Source organism: Osmerus eperlanus, chromosome 19, assembly GCF_963692335.1.
Source record: "Osmerus eperlanus chromosome 19, fOsmEpe2.1, whole genome shotgun sequence".
NCBI classification, from domain to species: Eukaryota; Metazoa; Chordata; class Actinopteri; order Osmeriformes; family Osmeridae; genus Osmerus; species Osmerus eperlanus.
This window is the reverse complement of record NC_085036.1, coordinates 1,859,813-1,879,542: the sequence shown is the minus strand read 5'-3', so window position 1 is coordinate 1,879,542 and position 19,730 is coordinate 1,859,813. Positions and strand designations below refer to the sequence as shown.

At 44.1% G+C, this 19,730-nt stretch overlaps 1 protein-coding gene across 2 annotated transcripts in view; it reads right to left on the bottom strand.

Annotated features, from left to right (window-relative positions):
- tmem132e (transmembrane protein 132E) overlaps positions 1–19,730 on the bottom strand; it is a 248,769-nt gene that overhangs the window by 40,864 nt on the left and 188,175 nt on the right. The window contains exons 1-2 of one of the 2 annotated variants that reach the window (XM_062485496.1): positions 16,355–17,004; positions 14,728–15,676 (exon numbers count right to left, since the gene is read on the bottom strand). In XM_062485496.1, the coding sequence (XP_062341480.1) occupies positions 14,728–15,676; positions 16,355–16,433 (1,028 nt within the window). In that variant the 5' untranslated portion in view covers positions 16,434–17,004. Of the gene's footprint in view, positions 1–14,727; positions 15,677–16,354; positions 17,005–19,730 lie in introns of those variants that run through there. The other variant, XM_062485497.1, reaches the window with a different exon arrangement.

The window sequence follows — 19,730 nt, the reverse complement described above, 5'->3', positions numbered from 1 at the left end:
CCCCATTTCCTTTTTCCTGTTCTCTCACTTCCCTGGCGATCAAAAACACTGACGACATACATTCATAAGATGGAGGCTAAACATGCATTTCTGAAGACCAAGGAAACATTTCGATTATATCTGCCACTGACTGAACGCCATGGAATATGAAGGAGAATTGATGTGAAATACAGAACGGAGGGCAGTTGAGGGTTGGAATCTCGCAATTTGGGTCAGGTGTTTTGTGGTAGACCACACACACATCCTACACACCCAAGAGAAAATGAAAAGAAAACAGGAAAAGAAGATAAAGACTCCTTTCAATTGATTACATTATTATGCAAGACAATGGAAGTGTACACTGGAAATTGGCAGGCGCATGGCTTCCCAGCACAAAGCCACAGGTTCTCTGGAACAACAGTGTGTTGCTGCTAGGCTGCAGAAATCAGGCCCCTGCTCTCCCAAGGAGCCTCTGTTTCATCCTCTCCTCTCATGCACCGACACTCATTATGTTCACACTCCTCTCTGTAAGCCCGCCCGCTTCTTCAAGACCGTCTCTCTCCTCTTCCGGCTTTCACACTCTCTCCACTCCGTCTTCCCCCTATCCTTTTAAATAAATCACTTCCAACACACAGCTGTTCAATTAAACTTTTACTAGATATGGCTGGGGGCTTGTCAGTCTAATCAGTGCTCGGTAGGGAAGAAAAAAAAAGGTGATTCAGATCGCTAACCTGAATTGTTAACACCCTGATAACCTCATGTCGTGTTCAGTCTGTATTGACCATGGAACTATATAGATAATGGCATCTTCATACACCCCTCCCAAATCGTCTCCTCCTACACAGTGGAATGAAGGGCCATCCCCTGACAAATGGTGAGTGGACTCAACAGCTTCCGGAGTGACCCAGCTCGTTTATTAAGCATGTGAGCCTGAACCAAAGGGGCTTGCCTGAGTGTGGTTGGACAGTAATGTTGTCAGGTGGCCACCAGGTGGCCATCTGCATTCTGGGAGGGCACTTCACTCAGGATTAGGAGAGATGGGGGGGTAAAGATAAGGGTACTGTAGGAATGAAAACCCAGATACCCACTCCAAAGAGGACGCTGATACTGACAGATGTGGACGTGTAGATGTGATTATACTTGAGTCTGTTTAGAGGACATGTTCCACACATTGGCAGTAGGTTGGCGTCTACAGTAAAACTCTGTGCATCAGCATTACGAATCAAATAAAAATGGCCAAATCCAAGTGAAAGTAACACACATCTCTTTCCCAACTCTGGGCAATTTCCCTCCATCAATTGTTCTGCGCTTTAAGTGTCTTTATATAGTTTTTGAGTAGCGACGGACCTCTTTGCATGGCCTCTCTTCAAACATGTCATTTTTGCTTTGTAACATGTGCAGTTGGTGCCCTGGTAGGGTAATGGCCTTTTTGGGGGGATTTTTAGAGGTCCGCGGATGCCCAAACAGACCCTACATGTCCACCATAATGAACATTTACGTCACATGAACCCTTGTGGACCCGTGCGTACTCGCGGACAGTAAAATACTGGAGCACAGAGGGTAGTAGAGTCTGTACACCAGACTTCACACTGTACTCACAGAGGCCAAACAGGCTTTCTCGATTCAGAGCTGCACTGCATAGAAAATGTGTAAATTTTCTGGATATGAAACGTTTCTAAAAAGCGGTTATGAAACCAAACTTCAATTAACTTGCTCAGTCTGGTCTTATGTGAGTTGCAGAATAAATCCTTTCCTGTGACTCGAAAGAGGGACATCGATAGATAAACATACAGCAGGGCTATTTATACTGTGCCAGTGAACAGCAGGGAGGCAAAAAAGTGTATTAGCCTAAGTCACCAGGAGAGCAGGAGCATTACTCCCTGTGGCCTCAGACTGACCTCCACGTCCTGACGTGCCTCTGGTTAATATACCCCCTGACCTGTCCTCACGGCAACCTCCCCTTAATCTACTTCCCCAGGCTCCGGTTAAATCGCTCCGCTTCATCTAGCCACTATCCCTCCCTCACCCTGTCCTTTCCTCCCCTTCTTTGCCTTTATCCTCCACTCACTCTTCTTCTCTGTCTCTTCGAAGCCACGCAACACTAATTGCCTCGCTCGCCGAACGATCCAAACGACCATGCCCAGAGTGTACCGCTGATGAGGCTCTGGTCGTGTTCAGCTCAGTGCACTCTGGGAGTCGAGGGGGACGCTCTGGGCTTGGGGACGGAAGGATGTGTGGACTTAAGGTCCTCAAACCCTCAAGAGTGCAGAGGGTGTGTATTGTGACAGCCACTTCCTATTTTGCAATGTGTGTGTGAGTGTGTGTGAGGGTGGGGGGTCTCAAAGGAAACTTGCCAAATGCTGAAACTCAAACCTAGAGGACTACATGCTGCACCTCCAGTGCCAAGCACGTACCAAGTGCCTTCCTCTCTAATGTTCTGAATAAGAGATGCCAAACGAAGCTGAACAGAAGAGGCAGAGCGGCAAATTGTAATTGTAGCTGACCCTGATGATGATAACGATCTCTGGCCATCAAACTGTAAAATTTCAACCTTGTGTGCAAGATATTAAACAGACACGGCCACAGCAAAAATCAGCAAAATCAGCCAAGGCCTAAAACATTACGCAGCGGATAAAGGTTGGAGAATGGCAAGGTTTGCATTTCAACAGGGACCAGAATCTCCCACCTCCAACACACACACACAGAATACAGAATAGTCTCACACACACCACACGGTAATAATTTTAAATGTGTGTGCAACCGCGTACGTACGCACGCACGCACGCACACACACACACAATACCATATTGTGCTTTATGACTCTTGACTGTATGTGTCTGTTCACAGGCTCTGCCAAAACCAACTTTGACTGTGACATCTGCATCTCTTCACTTTTTTTCCCCTCAGAAAGAAAGAGGTGTGAAAGTACAAGACCAGTGAGCCGGAAGACTGTGCTCCATACCGTCCCCGTCCCTCGTTATCAAGGCAGTGCCAATTTGCAATGTCTGTCCCATCAAGGGCTCAGACCAGATTACGAGTCATCGAGCTAGATGAGGCAACATTTACTTTCACATGCTCCCGGAGCCGCATGGCTTTTCCAGAGAGCTTTCTCAAACAGAAACCCCCCAAAATATTTTGTGCGACAGAGCTTTTAGAAAATGCAGCGTCAAATTACCTCTACCTCCCTCCCTCCATTTTGCTTTTCTATCCATCTATGTCCTCGCTCTTTCAATCTTTCTCTCCTGCCCACGTAGGAGAGGACAGCAGTCGAGGACAGCAGTCGAGGACAGCAGTCGAGGACATACCTCTGTGTTCTGGTTCTGTGCCAGGGAGTTATCCTTAGCACCGCTTGACTTCAGTTCTCTTCCTGAACTCACCTGGCCCATTATCTGGTAGCCGCTATTTTCTGGAGGGTGACAGAGGCGCGACATGACAGAGTTCCATGCATTTACATATCTAAAGAGTATGAAAGCTGTGACAGTGCGTCAAAGCTAGATTTTCTACATGACAACCATCTCAGCAACGTTACCTGTAGACACTAGACAGGGTTGGCTGATTAGTAAAACCAAGGGTGTGAGGATTTCTGATGGAATTATGTTTGATTTTCAAGTGCGCAATTATGATCTGGAACCAATTGTACATATCCATATTGAGGATGGCAAAGTTAAAAAATTAATCAACCCTACTCTGGCTTCCATCAAAATTCTATTAGAACAAATGAGTGTCAAATCATTGGATTTCATCTGTGTTCATTGGGCCCACCAATCGGTTGCCATGGGAACACTTTATGCCGCACACCAAGGCAAATTATCTAATAATGTGTACCGATATTGTAAGGCAGAGTTTCTGGGTACATGTACAGCTTGTGTCTCGGTAAGGTCAAGAGGTCATGCAGCGAGGTCCCCTCTGAGCAGAATATAGCATGCAGTCCAGACAGTGGGGAGACAGTGAGGAAAATCATGTACAAATAAGGCTTATGTGATTAACGACCACTTCACCTGTTGAACGTTCTAGTGTGTCAATACACTGACCACTGAAGACCCGTTAAGGAAGCAATTCTGTGCAATCTATATCTGTACTGTCCAACTCATGTATTTAAGCACGATTGAGAGACAGAGTCTTCACTCATGCCATCAGCTCGTCTTGAACTGATTGTTTGATCCGGGCCGCTCGACTAATAATCCAAAGTCAACTCCTTTCCTTTGTCGTGACTCCTTCCGGCCTGCCTTCTCCAGAATTTACATCTTATCAGATATGTAGGAAAATTTGTCTAGTCACAAACTTCCGCGTGTTTTTAGCAAAGATTTGAAAAACTGTGATTATGCTTTCACATACCTGGGTGATGGAATTAACACTCACTCGAACCACTGGAATCTCTCAAAGTCAGAGATTAAGAAGCAGTAGTAAACTAATCTACGGCTCGGTATCAAACGTTTTGCATGTTAAAAAGCTGTTAACATCTGTTCCAGTGTTACAGATGGATGTAATCTATTTTTGAATGTTTTTTTGGTCCTGAGACTTATAGCCAAGTCCTGTTTATAAAAACCCTCAAACTGTCTTCCCGGATACATTGTGTCTAAGCACATTTACAGCAGACTTGTAGAATAATATTTACTGTCCTCAAATTGTTTTGTGACAACACAGCTGTGTTTTCCCAATGCTCCTGTGTCTGGCTAAAAGGATTACTTTCCATTGAGTATTAAAATTTAAGTAAATAAATTCTGGGTAATAACTATAATTGCCAAAGTGGATTCATCTAAATATCAGATTAATAACTCTGTGGTAGTTATTTGGAGGACTCTTTTTTATTTTGTAGGAAAATAATTTTTTGCAGAGTTCAAAAAAGCTACACCAGAGTATTTGCTGGATTTGGTACTCACATAAATCTACATGTAGATTACAAATGTTGCTGTTTACTGGTCAGTGCTACAATGTGGAAAACTAATATCCTTCTGCACTAGTAATGTCCCAGTGTGCAGTAAACTTATACACAGGAGAGACAGGATAAATTGTCACTTCTTACCAGTGTCACTTGCTCAACTAATCTTGAAATTTACATTTAGTCATTTAGCAGACGCTCTTACAGTAAGTACAGGGACATTCCCCCGAAGCAAGTAGGGTGAAGTGCCTTTCCCAAGGACACAACGTAATTTTGCACGGCCGGGAATCGAACTGGCAACCTTCAGATTACTAGCCCGATTCCCTAACCGCTCAGCCACCTGACTCCCTGTAGGCTACACTTAATTTCGGCACTTACAGTACAGTAGTATAGGAACACCGAATTGGCAGCAGAAAAATTGACCCTCCTTAGGGAATCCATCATAATCACCCTCCTTGCTAGACTGCGGCCCTCCTTCAGCCCCCTCCACGTCCCAGAGCGCCTGGTCCCCTTGTCCTACTGCTCAACACCAAATAATACCAAGCACCCTGGGGGGAGTCCGGAGTTGACACACACATTACCATAAACACACACAGATACACAATCACAATAACTGCAGAGACAGGAGTTGCAGAGACATGGCTCTCTGTTCCGATTGGCTGGCTCCCCAACACTGGGTTCCGACCCTGATTACACAGCCAGTTTTACTGTATCCCAACAAGGGTTACACCAAGGGCAGAGGGTACAGCCCAGACTGGGTCTTTGTGGGAGACGCCGTGCCAAGTCCTATGGCTGGCTGGCTGGCTGGCAGACCGGTTGACTGAATGTGTGTCAGGGTGTTTGTGTGAGGATAAGGAGGACGTTGTGCTAAAATGATGGGTGGGAATCTCAGTGTTGTGTGTTGCCTTGAAGTGAAAAACACAATTGAACTATTTTGTATTTGAATGTTCTTTGTGGGTGAGGTCATGTGAAGGCACTGCTTCTTGGAGTTTGTCTTATCTGGCTGAAATAGCCTACAGCAATCCTACCACAATTTAACGTTTCACTCAATTTACCCAAATACAAGAGTTTTCCTCTTCTTAAGAAATACATTTTCCCACTCTGAACCACATTTATATTCAAGTCAGCCAAGAAAGAGAAACAGGGAAAAGAGAGAGAGACCAATCAGTGATTTCAGGATTTTTTTTGCCCTAGGTCTCCTGTTTGTCCATTGGGCTTTAATAACTTCAATCAAATGTAAGGGGGTTCTCTCTCTCTCTCTCTCTCTCTCTCTCTCTCTCTCTCTCTCTCTCTCTCTCTCTCTCTCTCTCTCTCTCTCTCTCTCTACGTCTCTCTCTCTCCCTGAGAGGCAGCGGCACTAAGTAGCCATTCGAGATCATGGGAGGGCATAGGAAATAGCCATAACAAATCTGCCCCAGTTAGCTGGGAGGCATCAATAATAAGGTTGGGGGTGTGGTGTGGGGATTGTGTGCAGATACGAGCAGTCAGGAAGCCCTCCAGTTCGGGAGGGGCCTATCCTAAAATAGTAGCGAGAAAAAAAAAACAGGAGACTTCACACTTGATGGTCAGGACAGTCCGTTTACCTCCGTTTGTAGGGAAGATGGCTGTAATTATAAATAAAAAGATGGTGAATCGCATAAAGGGGAAAAAAAGCATGTCTGCGTGCAAAGAGGAGGGAGTATGTGAATGGGTTGCACACTGTAACTACACCTCCAGACGGATCATTTATCCAGCATATGACATTTGTCTATAAGTCTAAGTTGATGGTTACATCTAAAAATGCCCTCTGCCAGTGGGCAGTCTGCTTGTCGTAGATAGACAGACTACCCATGACATAGAAAAATCATCAAACTTATTCAAAGAATGTCTCAAATTATGAAAATGAAGCAAACAGGGCGACGACCCACAAAAATACCTGATTCTATTAAAGTATACCTTAAGTTTTAGTGACGTGAGTGAGTTTAGTGAGTTTTTAACCAAAAACTGTAATTTATCATGTGTGCCGTGGTTAAGCACTGTTTCAAGTAGGCAAGAATCTTTTACGGATGCATTTGATTATTTACAAATTGTTGTTGGAGAAAAGATGGGAATGTGCCTTGAATGAAGGGATGGTGGCAAATTATGGAAATTACATTTCTCTCACTTCCAGAGAGAGAACATTTGAGAGATTTAGAAAGACGGGAGCAGAGAAAAAGGGAGAAGACAGAGGGGTGCTGGTTTGTTTCTTTTCTATATGACCTTTTCATGGTTGCCATTTGAGTGACTAAATTTGTTTGAGGACAGCCTCCTTCTAGCCGTGAGCCATGGGAGATGACAGCTGCTCATATGATGCTCAGACACTGTGAATTTATTAAATTACTGGATCTATTTAGAGTAAAGGGATAGATTGCTTTTTATAGAGAAGTAATGCTCATATCTCACATTAGCGCATTCCATCCTTTTTTGACATTGTTGACAAGGCTTGGACTTTTTGAACTGGAACATGTCTAGTATGTCGACACAACAAGTGATCATCTCAATGAAATTCTGTCTTATAATCCTCTCCCGACGTAAAACTAAGCGAATTACATTGAGTTCGAGATCGGTCGGCTGAACCAGGAAAGGACACCCCATGTCTGCCAACTGTATCAGGGCGCAGCAAGTGGGAGGGGATAGGTAGAAATGCAGAGTTTGTTGGAAAACCTGCTAGCGAGCAGGTTAGGTTCACAGAGTCAGTTACCATGGACACTTACCCACAGTTTGCGGTACCTCTCTTTCTGGAACAGAAAACCCAGAGTTTGCCTCATTTTAGGGTTACCCAACTCAGGGTTTTCACTAAAAACAGTTTCTGGAATGGACATTGTCCAGAATGTTTTTTTTTTTTTCTTTCTCCCACACTCTCCTTAGAAATTCACAACACTGCCAGTCCACATCTACCTTAGCTAACGTAATACGTTTTATTTGCCATCTTTCTTCCCTCATCTCCTTTTAATTACTGGTCTGCATCTGAGACATTACTTTGGCTTAGTGCCTCCGTGCAACACGGAGCCTCAAGCGAGAGGTAGATCGGGTGGGGAAAAAAACAACTCAAATCCAAACTGTAAATCAGTGGGAGATGCCAAGTCCCTCAGTGCTAGAAAGACACGTGGCCAGGGCTAGGCCTGTAGCTGCAGGGAGGCTGGCTTCACTTGGCAGACCCTTCTGATCCAACATCCATTTGCCACCCTGCTTCCTATGAGACTCCCTCCCAAAACAGAGGGGGCGGGAGGGGGGCACTCTCTCATCTCTCTCCCCCTGCCACTCTGAACACTGCTGAGTTGCGTGTGCTTCTCTGTAGTCGATGCCTGTCATAGGCGTGCGAGTGAGCCGCTTTCTGGAATTTGTGTTTTATGTTTACATCCTGTCTTGGGTGATGCAAGCGAGTCTGCTGCTGCCTATATACACTGGATATCTGTGTCTGTGGGTATCGTCGTCATGCGTTCGTGGTATGTGGGCTGTTGCGTCAGCAAACCGCAGTCAACCCCCCCCCCCCCCCCCGCAGTACGGAGCATGCCTGTCTCCTTCAGAGACTTACTTAGGCAAGTGCTCATGTAAATGGGCCTCTCCTTATCTCAGCACCCCAGGCATGGCCCCCTGGGAAGTATGCAGAGCGGTGGGCAGAGACCAGAAGAGCATTGGCTGAGCAAAGGAACCCAGTCGGACTGCAGGACAGTGTGTCAAAGTCAAGGTAATTACTGTAATGTGCTCCATTTACCTCACCACCTTCCTGCCCGCCCCCCCCACACCCCCACTCTCACACACACTCCCTCTCGGTCCTCATTTACAGTTCTCATTTCAACACCTCACTGTCTCTAACTGCCTCTCCACCTGCAGGGGGTCCAAATCGATGTGCAAAACACTCCCCCGAAGACAAAGCCTTTTTGTAAAGCCACCAAGGTAAAATCATTTTCTTTTTTGTGTAAGAGGCCTGCCAAGACAAGCTTTTCTCCTATTTTTGGGGGGTCATGGAGGCAAAACATTTTGGGGAGAAATGGTTGAGTGCTCTGACCGTAATTCTTTTTTCATTCAGTCAATGGGCACTTTGTCAATGTCATAGTTTTATATCCTATGACACTTGATGTATTACAAGGGCTGTATTGAGGCATGAATAGGCTTTGTGCACAATATGGACCGCTGATTCAATGTCAGCATTTTCAAACCGGCCAAGGACATGGACAGACCAGTGACCCAAAAGCAGTTGGCCTATCAACCGCCCGCCCTATCAACATGAGGCAGGTGGAGTTGAGCCAATATGGCTGTAGGGAAATATTTGATCAATTATCGCTCTGGATAAGAGCGTCTGCTAAATAACTAAATGTAAATTATGACCCCTCCATCCCCCCCCCACCCCCTGCATGAAGTGAAAAAACAAATTCATATATTATAATCATTAGCTTTCCTGCAAAAGCACCCCCCTGCACCATCTGTTATTGCTACCCACTAACACAATGATACCCTTTACCATATTTCTTTCATCTTTGATGAGCTTACTTTCTCCATTGCCCACAGCCCTTCCAGTGTGTTTGTGTGTTATTTTTTACTTATTTATGTATTTGTTTCCTTTCATGCCTCATGATTGTGAGTAAACTGCTAAAGTGCTAATCAGCCAGGCATGGTACGGAACTGTTCCACTGTTCAGCAGCACAGAATACGACGAGTAGCCCAGCAGTCTTTAGACCGGGGTTAGTTTACTTCTGCCTATATAATTTAACGTCAATGTTTACATCACAACGACCTGGGGGGTATTCGAGAAAGCGGGTTCAACAAACTGTGAACCTAAACCTGAACTCTGAGTAGATTACCCTAAAATGGGAAACTCTGACTTTTTGGTTCCAGAAAAGTTGATTAGTTGAGTTAAATCAACTCGGAGTACATCCACTCTGAGTTAAGCGCGGGCATCAGAAGTATTAAAATCCAACATCAATGGAACTCCGATACTAGGATCTACCATGGCACCTGGCGACAATTTTTTTAGTCCTACTTCACCACACTTCAGATAGAAGTGTTAATACATGTTTATAGTGAATGTGAGCACATATTCCGGATAAAAGCTATATAACTGTAGCAGCACAGGAGAGACAATTAGTGTGGGAGACAATTGCTGGCCGAGTCAATGCATACATTTGAATGCAGTAGCCAGTGAACATTTAACTACACTGTCCGTTAATATTACAGGTGAAAAAAGTGGTGGACTTAATAAAATAGCATGTTTAATGTTGTATGAAATATAAAAACATACTACAAACAGGTAAGGTGGGGGGGGGGTGCATAGCTGCACACAATGAGATGTTCATTTAATGGCAGGTGAATTCTGCATGTGGAACTGTGGAATTTAATGTCATCTCATGTATTCCCAGTTACCAGTAAAGGAGTTGTACAAACCTCATCTCATTTCACTAAACCCACTTTCTGGAATGCGTATTGGAGAGGACTTCTGGTAAACTCACAGTACACTGATAATCCCACTGTAAGGCAATGAACTCAAATCACCTCACATTGCTGACTGAAGGAGGAGTCAATTTAAAGTTTTCTGGTATGTGTAATTACCTTGTTGGTTTGATTCAAGAATAAGAGAAACATTCAGATTTTAATGTTTGTTTACATTAGGTTTGAAGACCCGTCACATACAAGCAGCATGTGCAATGTACAACATTAATGACATTCTGTAAACTGACAATTTCTAGATACAGTTTCAATAGGTAACTGGGGTTAGATACATTTTCCCAGAACCGCATTCTTCACCTGTAGCTGTCAAAGACTTAGCCTGTGGCTTTACGCATCATTACAATCAAAGAAAAAGCAACAACTTCTCAGTCCCTCTTTGAAACTGTATCAGGTAGTGCAAATGCTCCTGCGGGGCATGACTGTGTACATTATTACTGAAAAAGACAGCTTTCTGGAGTTTCTGTGAAAAGTGTGGTGTAAAAAAAAAAAGAAAGGGAAGAGGAAGAGGAAAAAAGCCTAACCAATTTCTGTCTGTGACAAGATGAGAGAGGGGGGTAGAGGTTATGGGACGGAGCTTGGGGAGGAAAACACAGCTCTTATCTAAGCCTTGCTTAAACTTCTCCAGAGCTGGGGGTAACCAGAAATAGAGGGATACACAAAGGTAGGAGGAGGGAGGGCCGAGTAAAGGGAGGAAGGAGGGGCTCCTTTGTGGAGATCTAATAGAAGAGATCTAATAAAAAAAGACAGAAATTGACGTTGACTGAGTAATACTGTACGACTAATTTTCGGTAATGCTAAACCCCTCCGAGGGATAGACGTCTGCCTGTTCCGAGCAGACAGGCCCAGATAAGTGGATCGTGTTGTTCGTCTCCATGCTGGAGTTACACATGATCTCATCCTTTGTGGAGTTACAGAGGTTTTGCTCTGTTGAAGATTACTTGAAAATCAAGAATAACCATCACCTTTTCTGAACATGAATATCTGTGAGACCCACAACCCACGTGTGCTTGCACGCCCACACAGATCTAAAATCATGTCATCTTATTCTCTCAATTACCAGAGCATGACAATAACCTATATGGCGATTACCCCATTAAGGTAGAAATTGAAAGAGCAAGGTTAAAGGAAAAATAAAAAGGTCAGTTAAGTACAAATGTGACCTTGGCTCCTTCACCACACTCATTTGGCTGAATGAAGCTCTGTGATTGGAAGGAAGTCCTTCTGACCTTACAATGTCCATGAGCTGTCAACGTTTAACTTACGTTCACCCATCTCCCATACTTGCCAATGGCTATGCAAATTATTCAAAGTGACTGGGTCCCATACTTGCCACTGGCACATGCAGATTCTTCAAAGTGACCTAAATAATATCTGAATCATCTGTATCCTATTGCTACACTCTAAATAATTCTTCAAAAGAAGCTAAAAGCTCTAAATCCTGGAGTGCCGTTTTAAGACAAAAACTTACCTCATGGCTAAAAGCCTGGTTTGGGTTTGACCTGCATTAAGAGCTTCAGCACACACTGATGTTCCTATAATATAAACCCAAGTACAAAGATGTGGCCATTCTATTTAACATCTGCCACATACATCTCGCTTATAAGGTTTATGTCTTCAAGGCCCCAAGGAATTGGATATGTGCTTCCACTGTGCAACTGCAAATAGCTTTCTGGACAACGCTTTTTCCTGGCTGTAAATAACTCGTAAAACTTGTGCTTGAAAGAGCTAGAGAGACAGCCCCATCACTTCACGTATTTTCTAACAATGCTACCTGCAAAGGTGGGATCACATCGTGGGAAACTCAGCCGGCGAGGGAGGTCAATAGAACTATTTTCTAGAAAAGGGACGATGCAAGGGGTGTGACGAGGCTGTCCACTTTGACCACTGTCTTTCTCTGTGTTGTCCAATACTGCCGGCTGGACGGCTTCTCGTGAATCACTTGATATGATTGTGCTCAGTCAGGGGTAAGTCATAAGGACGTTTCTTGTCCGAGACACTGAGGCTGACGCAAGACGTATGTGAGGCGGACAGCAAGAAAGAGAGGCTGGGGTCAGGAAGTTGCCATGTTACTAGAAAGTGCCTTAACCACATTTTTCTTTTATGAGTCACTTTCTCTTTAGCTAACTCCTCACCTCCAACTCAGAAAGTCTCTGAATTGTTACTAGGGGTGAAATATTTTTCATTCATATAGGAATAGGGTTAAAATGATTAATTGTAGTAACTCCAATATGCCGTATATTCAAAACCTTATAAATGTGACACTTCCGCAGAAGTATATTCCGTATATATGAGTCATTAGACATATCTCCCCTGTACGATGACAAGCATCACAGACAAGATAGATTAAAACTGCAGTGTGGAGCTTCACATTACCATGGCAACAGAACATGAAACTCCAATCTGGAAAAAAAAGAAAAACATATACCCACATGTTTGCTACAACAGCACAAGGAAAACAAAGAGAATTTCCAGAAGTTTCCACAACTCCCTCCCTTCCACTCTCTTATATGAGATACTCTGCAGACGAGACCTTCAAAGGCAAGAGAAATAAAAAGGAGATGGAAGAAGACAACTGGAGGGGGGGAGGTGCTGTGTCTCTTGGGGTTCGATTCATATTTAAAGACTTTCTTTATTACATCTTTAATCATCTTCTCTATATGGGGGGACACCTCAACAGTTGGCTCCTAGTGAGGTTCATTTCATCCCATTGCCGACAACTGGCCGAGGGCCCTCAGATTTCCTCCTTTACCCTCAATTTTCTTTTTAACCCGCACTTCCTGCTGTCTTCAAGAGACCAGCAACTGTGATGGGCCACAGCGGTGGACACTGGACTAGATTTGAAATCACAGATACTGTATCCTAGTCTAGGTAACAATTAACACACTATGTTCCTGAAGTAAGTATTTCTGGAAGCCATCTTCAAACTAACGGCTGTCATTTTATTAATTCTGACTGAAATAGTTCCGTTACAGCAATTTCTAATGAAATTAAGCCAGTACCACTGAGAACTGGGTGATTCGACAGTGCTGGTTAGAGAAAGACTGAACAGGGAGAAATAGAGATTGGCCTGTAGATTTCTAAGAGATTGTCTCCCTAGGTGAAGACATTGCTTGGATGGTGTGAAGACAATTGTATGGGATAGTTATGCTCCTTCTAATCAACTTTATTGAAAATGGTCCCAAGCCACATTTAAGTTTACTGCGGTCTTTGACCATGTGATTTTTTGGCAACAATCATAAAAATGCTATTAACCATTCCTAACACTCCTAACAGTGCTTTACTATCACACACAAGAGCAAACGGACAAACACAGACACACATCCATACAGTTTGTACACAAGTTTGCCCTCCATCATGAGGCTGCAGTCTTTTACGTTGAACTGAGAGATAACTCAAATGAACTATCCTTGCCTGCATAAATCGTAGCAGTGTCTTTCCAGTTGGGGCTTAATGAGTTATTGGAGCCTAATTAATTCACAGTGAATCCTTAAATTGAAGTCTGAGACTTTTCATTATGATTAAGGAGTTGCCGTGTTTACGAACCGTTTCACCGTCATGCCTCGGAAACCAGTGGATATCGGCACCTCCTCCCTCTCTTTTTATTATCTCCAGGATGGCAGGAAAAAATGCCTTGTCTAAACTTAAAGAATAATTTGCCGTTCTTGGGATCTCGAACCCTTCCCATTAAGTTGACAAAAGCAGAATACAAGTGAGAAATGTAGAGGCTAGGGAAGACATGTCTTGTATCCTCTAAGCTCTAATTCGACAAAAAGTGGGTCGGCTTGTAAAGAATTTAATTTGAACAGATGTCAATTAATACCCATTATGCCAGTTCTGTCGAGAGACTTAGTTCTAGTCTCATCTCCTCAAAGGCCTAGCTTAAATGAGATTTGAAAAGATTGACATGATGTAGTTCTTTCATTTTCTGGACTATGCAGGAATCAATACAGCTAGGACATCAAATAAGGCCCCCACAGTGTTATGCGTAAATTGCGAGGTTCTCTTGGAATATGTGTTTTTGGAATATGTGTTCATAAAAGATCGTTGTATACTGTGTTTTATACAGAACACGACAAAAACAGACTTCCCAGTCACCCATGTTGCAGCATTACTGTTTCTCTGACGATTCATTGCTCTGAGCTCCCATGCTCATGTAAGAAAAACATTTCTTGTTTAATACGTTAAGATGTAACTTCCACTCAACTTCCCCTCCTCTCCACATACCTATGGCATAATTACACATTTCCAGTCTATGAACAGAAACACATGAGGATGAGGAAGTATGTGAAGATCAGACATTTACAAACTCGACTGTATGTACCTAATGTGTCAGCGATGCGTGAATAAGGCTTACATAAGAGAGACGTATGGCACATGGAAATGCTAGGCGGAAGAAGCCGACTTACTTGAGGGTGAACAGCTCCACGGTGGAGTTGGGCACCAGGAAGAGGAAGATGCTGAGTGTCTCCCCAGGCTTGAGGGGCTTCTCTGGCAGCCTGAGGAACATGTTCTTGTCCAGCTGCTTGTCCACCACTTGCTGCTCCTGGTTCGACTGGTACAGGCTGATGCTGCCGATGCGGAGGAGAGGATGCTGGGTGAGGGGCTCAGCCCTTGAACCCCCCCGCCGCCCGGAGCTCTCCCCACACTCCCCCGTTCCATCCGGTTCGTGGAGGGTGTAGTACAGCTCCGTCTGCAGGGTCTCGCTGGTAAGGGAGTCCAGCCCGTCACTGGAGCCTTTTCTCCGGCCAAGGGGCGCCACATTGGTGTTGAACCAGGTGGGGGGAAGCTCCAGCTGGGCTAGACACTGGGCAAGGTTCCACTTAAGCCGGCAGGAGGTTTTAATCTCCCGGACGTCCCTGAAGGCATGTAGTCTAACGCAAGGCAGCTTGTCTTGAACCTTGAAGTCGTCCCAGTCACGTCCGGCAATGTAGAACAGCACCTGGACAGTGGGGTTGCTGGAAAACACCCGGGACTGGACGATGAACGCCCGTACCTTCCAGTTGACCGTCAGCCGCCCGGGAATGTCCAGAGAACTGGCTGGCTGGAGGAGCTCCTTGGACAGGATCTGGTCCTGAGTAAAAGGCCCGAATGTGATGTTGACTGCCGGAAGCTCCTTGGTCTGGAAAACTACAAAACTCTCAGAGCGCTGCAGGGGGTGTCCGACACCAGGGCCGCCACCACTGCTGCCACCGGGCTGCCCCGAAGACTTGGCCTCACGAAGAAAGAATGCCAGCTGGGCGTTGGAAAGCTTGAAGTTGGCAGGCAGGTAAACGTCTGGTGGGGTGGGAAAGGCTGTGACCACCGGAACACTGAGCAGTGCATCGGAGCTGGTCGGTGAGAGTTTACCTGCAAATACTGCAAAGAAGAGAGAGAAGATGAAAGAGAAGAGTTAAAAAAAATGCCTCAGAGACAGTCTCCTAATGCTGTTGCTTCATGAACCAGAAATAGTCAGAGAGAGTGAGTTTGAATATGGGTGAGGACAGGCAGAACGAGAGACAGAGCGAGACAGGGAAAGCGACATATGGAGCGAGGTCACAAAGGTTGCCTATGTTCACTCAGCAAGGGAAGGGTGTGAGCTGAAAAGGTCAATACACACTAATCATCCGATAATGGGGCAATATATGTCAAGTGACTTGCAAGAAGGTTGTCCGATGAATTGTGTAGTACACATTATCAGGATGGCTAGCCACGGATCTTTATCACGCAAGCACACACAATGAAAATGATCGATTGTTCACCATGTTTGATACCACACCAATTATCTTACTAGGAATGACCAGCAAGGCTAATGAATGGTATAGGCACAAACATTCTGATTGAGCCCCCAAAAAAGTGAGTATAGAAAATTTGATTGGATAGGCACATTATTATTCCAGACATCTTGGGAACAGAAACTCTGTCCCTCTCCAAAAAATATATGTAAGGGGATTATGGGAAGCATAATAAATTAAACTAAACACCCCCCAAAGCATTACATACAATATGTTCAGCATAGAGCACAGTCAAACAGAAAACAGCATTGGTGTTACATACTTATCAAAATTACCAAAAACTGAGCACAAAAGTGCCTTTGTGTTCCCACACAGCATAAATCCAAAGTTAAAACTCCCATATTCCAAACGGCTTCACATTGACTTATATCCTTTTTAAAACTTATATAGAAAAAGATATAGCCTATCTATTCCAGTAAGAAGTCACAAGATGACAGCCTGTGAAGTTTACAAATCCTTAAATTTCTTGGTGCAAAAAAGAGAAAACAAAATCCCCAGTATGAGCTGTAGAAAAAATGAATCTCTAGAAGTTAACTTGCTCAAACTGTAGGGCACATGGCAACAAGCAATCTACTTTAACTGCTGATGTTAAACTCCTTCTGGTGCAGATACTGGTCCAGAGTGCAGACCCAACAGTGGCTCTTTCAATCCACTCGGTGGCTGGCTAGCTCAACTCCACAGCAGTCACTGCTGTCTTCCAGGCTTGTCGAGTGGTATGGCTCTGTTGTAGGATAGACAAAGCACTGACACCGCCCCGTCTTGCAAAACCTAGTCTGAACGCCTCAGTCTATAATCACCGTTTTATCACCCAGTGAGAACTCAGGCCCACAACATAACTCAAAGTACTCTCCTAACACCACACACACTCTCTGAACAAAATAACACTACAGCTCGATTCATCCTCTCCCTCTGGACGTGTTGAGACAGACTCTCTCTGTGTGTGTGTGTGTTTGTGTGTGTGTGTGCGTGTGTGAGACGGAGCCAGTCAGTGGGGGTGTGTGTGTGTGAGTGAATGTGCGATGGGGGGTGGGTGTAAGGGAGGGGGAGGGATGTATTACTTGAATGCCTTCAGGCAAGTGAGTGAGAAAGTGAGCGGGAGAGAGAGAGAAAGAGAGAAGAGGAGGGGGAGGGGGGGTTAGGTAAAGATCATTGACGAATTAGCTCTCCCTCTCTCCTCCTCCTGCTCTTCTCTAAGTTCGGCCACAGGCCCTTGAGAAATCCATGAGAATAGGGGCCCATGGGGGAGGGGATGGGGGTGTATTGTGATCTGTCTCTCCCCTCCAGTCACAATTTGCTGGAATCTCGACAATAAACCAGTGGAGGAGGAACCCTTGGATGGGTGTGTGAAGGGGTTCCTCCAATGAACACCACTCAGCAAGAGGATGGCTAGATTCAGTGGCTCCTTGTGGCATTCCACAGCACCATTAAGCTCATTTTCCCATTGAAGGAAGATCAGCTCGAAACCGGTTGTAATCTTAAGACTGTCTGTGGGTTTTTCCTACAGGATCTCGATCCAGTTCTTGTTTGCCGATGAGTCTGCAGGTCAGATCACAGCTATTGCTGAGTGTCTGTCTAGGATGTGAGGTGTGACTTATGACGTGTGGTCGGAAACCACAGTTTGATGTGGCAGACACTGGCCATATGGTTGGAGAGGGCGATAAAGTGTCTCTTAAGCTCTCCGGTTTGATCAGTTCAGTTCCGCGTGCCGTCCTTCCATTAAGAGACCATATTAGAAACCTTGTGGCTTTCTAAAGAGCTGTAATGCACACATCCGGTTGACCTCATATAGATCGCACAACCGACAATGCACCAATGCTCCAGGCATGCTTGTCTGACTGGAGGCTTAATATATGGCCCCTGAAGCATTGGGATGCTCTGTTTGCTGCTCTCTTTACTGTTCACTAACACAAAGTGTGTGAGTGGGTGTGCGAGTGTGTGTGATGGTGTCGGTTGAGGAGGGGAGCAGATGGGGCTGCCAGTGTGAAACTCTATAGCCTCCATCTTTCTTCCATTGGCCTTCCTATTAAAACCTCAGGGCTAAATTGAGTGAGTTCCTACTCAGTTGTGCCTTGTAACATGATACGCATCTGATGTGTGTGTGTGTGTCTACTGTATAAGCATCTCCTCAGGGCTCTTTCCATCTATCAGAGCGTTCTTTTCTGATGGGGATTAATGAAAATGTTGGATCACCATTTTGATACTGAAAATAAATAAGGAAAAATTACATATTATGGTACAAACTACAGATAGCATATCATGTTTAACGCTTAAATTCATTTAATTCCATTAGTGTTAACAGACATAATTCCATAGTGCTAAGTAACACATTTAGTTTCTTGATGTAGCCATTACAAAGGACACACTCTCATATATAAAACAGCCTGCCAAAGTCAGGGAAAATATAGACACTGGGAGCTATGATCCAAGCAGCCGCTAGGTTAAAATATGCAGAGAAATGGGTTGGAGGGCAAGTCAGGGAAGTGAATAAATGCCGCTTCAAGGACAGGTGGAAATTGTTAGTCAAGCATGAGCCGATGGCAGCCTCTTCACCGCACCACTAAATGTCTCAGTCCTCTGTGTATTATTATCGATTCTATGTCTAAGAGTATTTCCCCTTTTTACATTGCAAAGAATATAGATTTTGAAGTATTAATTTTTTAAGTCTGAATATTTTATTGACTTCCCTCATTCACTTAGGGAAGTGTATAATGTGCCATTCTGTCCCAAACACACCAAAAATACTATTTGAAGCCTAGTTAAATATTTAGGACCATCAAGGAAAACGTGAAAGCACCTTCATGTTGTGAGGCCCATTACTAAATGACCATTTTCAGCTTTCCTTATTTGATATCTGCTAAGACCAGAACAGACACAGTGGATACAGTATGCAAATAAGCAATCTTCAAATACAGTTGATTATTCAATTAACACAGACTGCCACACAAAGTAGGCCATATTAAGTGGAAAAAACTAAATGTGTTAAAGTGTAGATGAAAGCACTAATGTAATAAATACAAATATTAATGTAGCACTGACGGACAGGCATTTTTTTGCCCCTTTTCTTAAACGGCACATGCTTTTTTCAATGTTCATGGATCATTACAAACAATAGGCGAAACATTAGCATAGCCAGTCAATTTGGGAGATATCTAATGGTAGTCGTACATGCTTTAAAGACTCAACAAAGGTTTTCATGTTTCTAAGAAGTCTGGTAGGCAGACTACAATCCAAGCAAAGCCTGTCTTTGACACAGAGATCAACAGCGGAAAAAAAAAATGTATTTGCTGAAATGTTGAGGATATGATGCACATTTACTTTCTGATCAGGCAGCCATTTCATAATTGAGTGTGCTGACAAAAACCCATCAGAAACAAAAGGCGCCATGGCAGGCAAGCAGAACTCTGCATGAGATGCCACAAAAATGACTGGGAGCCAACAAAAAAAGATTAATAATCCCACCAGACACTAATTACTATTTGCATTCAGGCTTAAAATATGCACACAATTTTGTATAAAATACAGTATTCGGGGTACGCACTGTAGAGAATTATAATATCACAACAACGCCATCACAACAACCAGACATTATACCGCAACCATCATGTGAAAGACAATAAAGCTAAATCTAGGTCAATAAT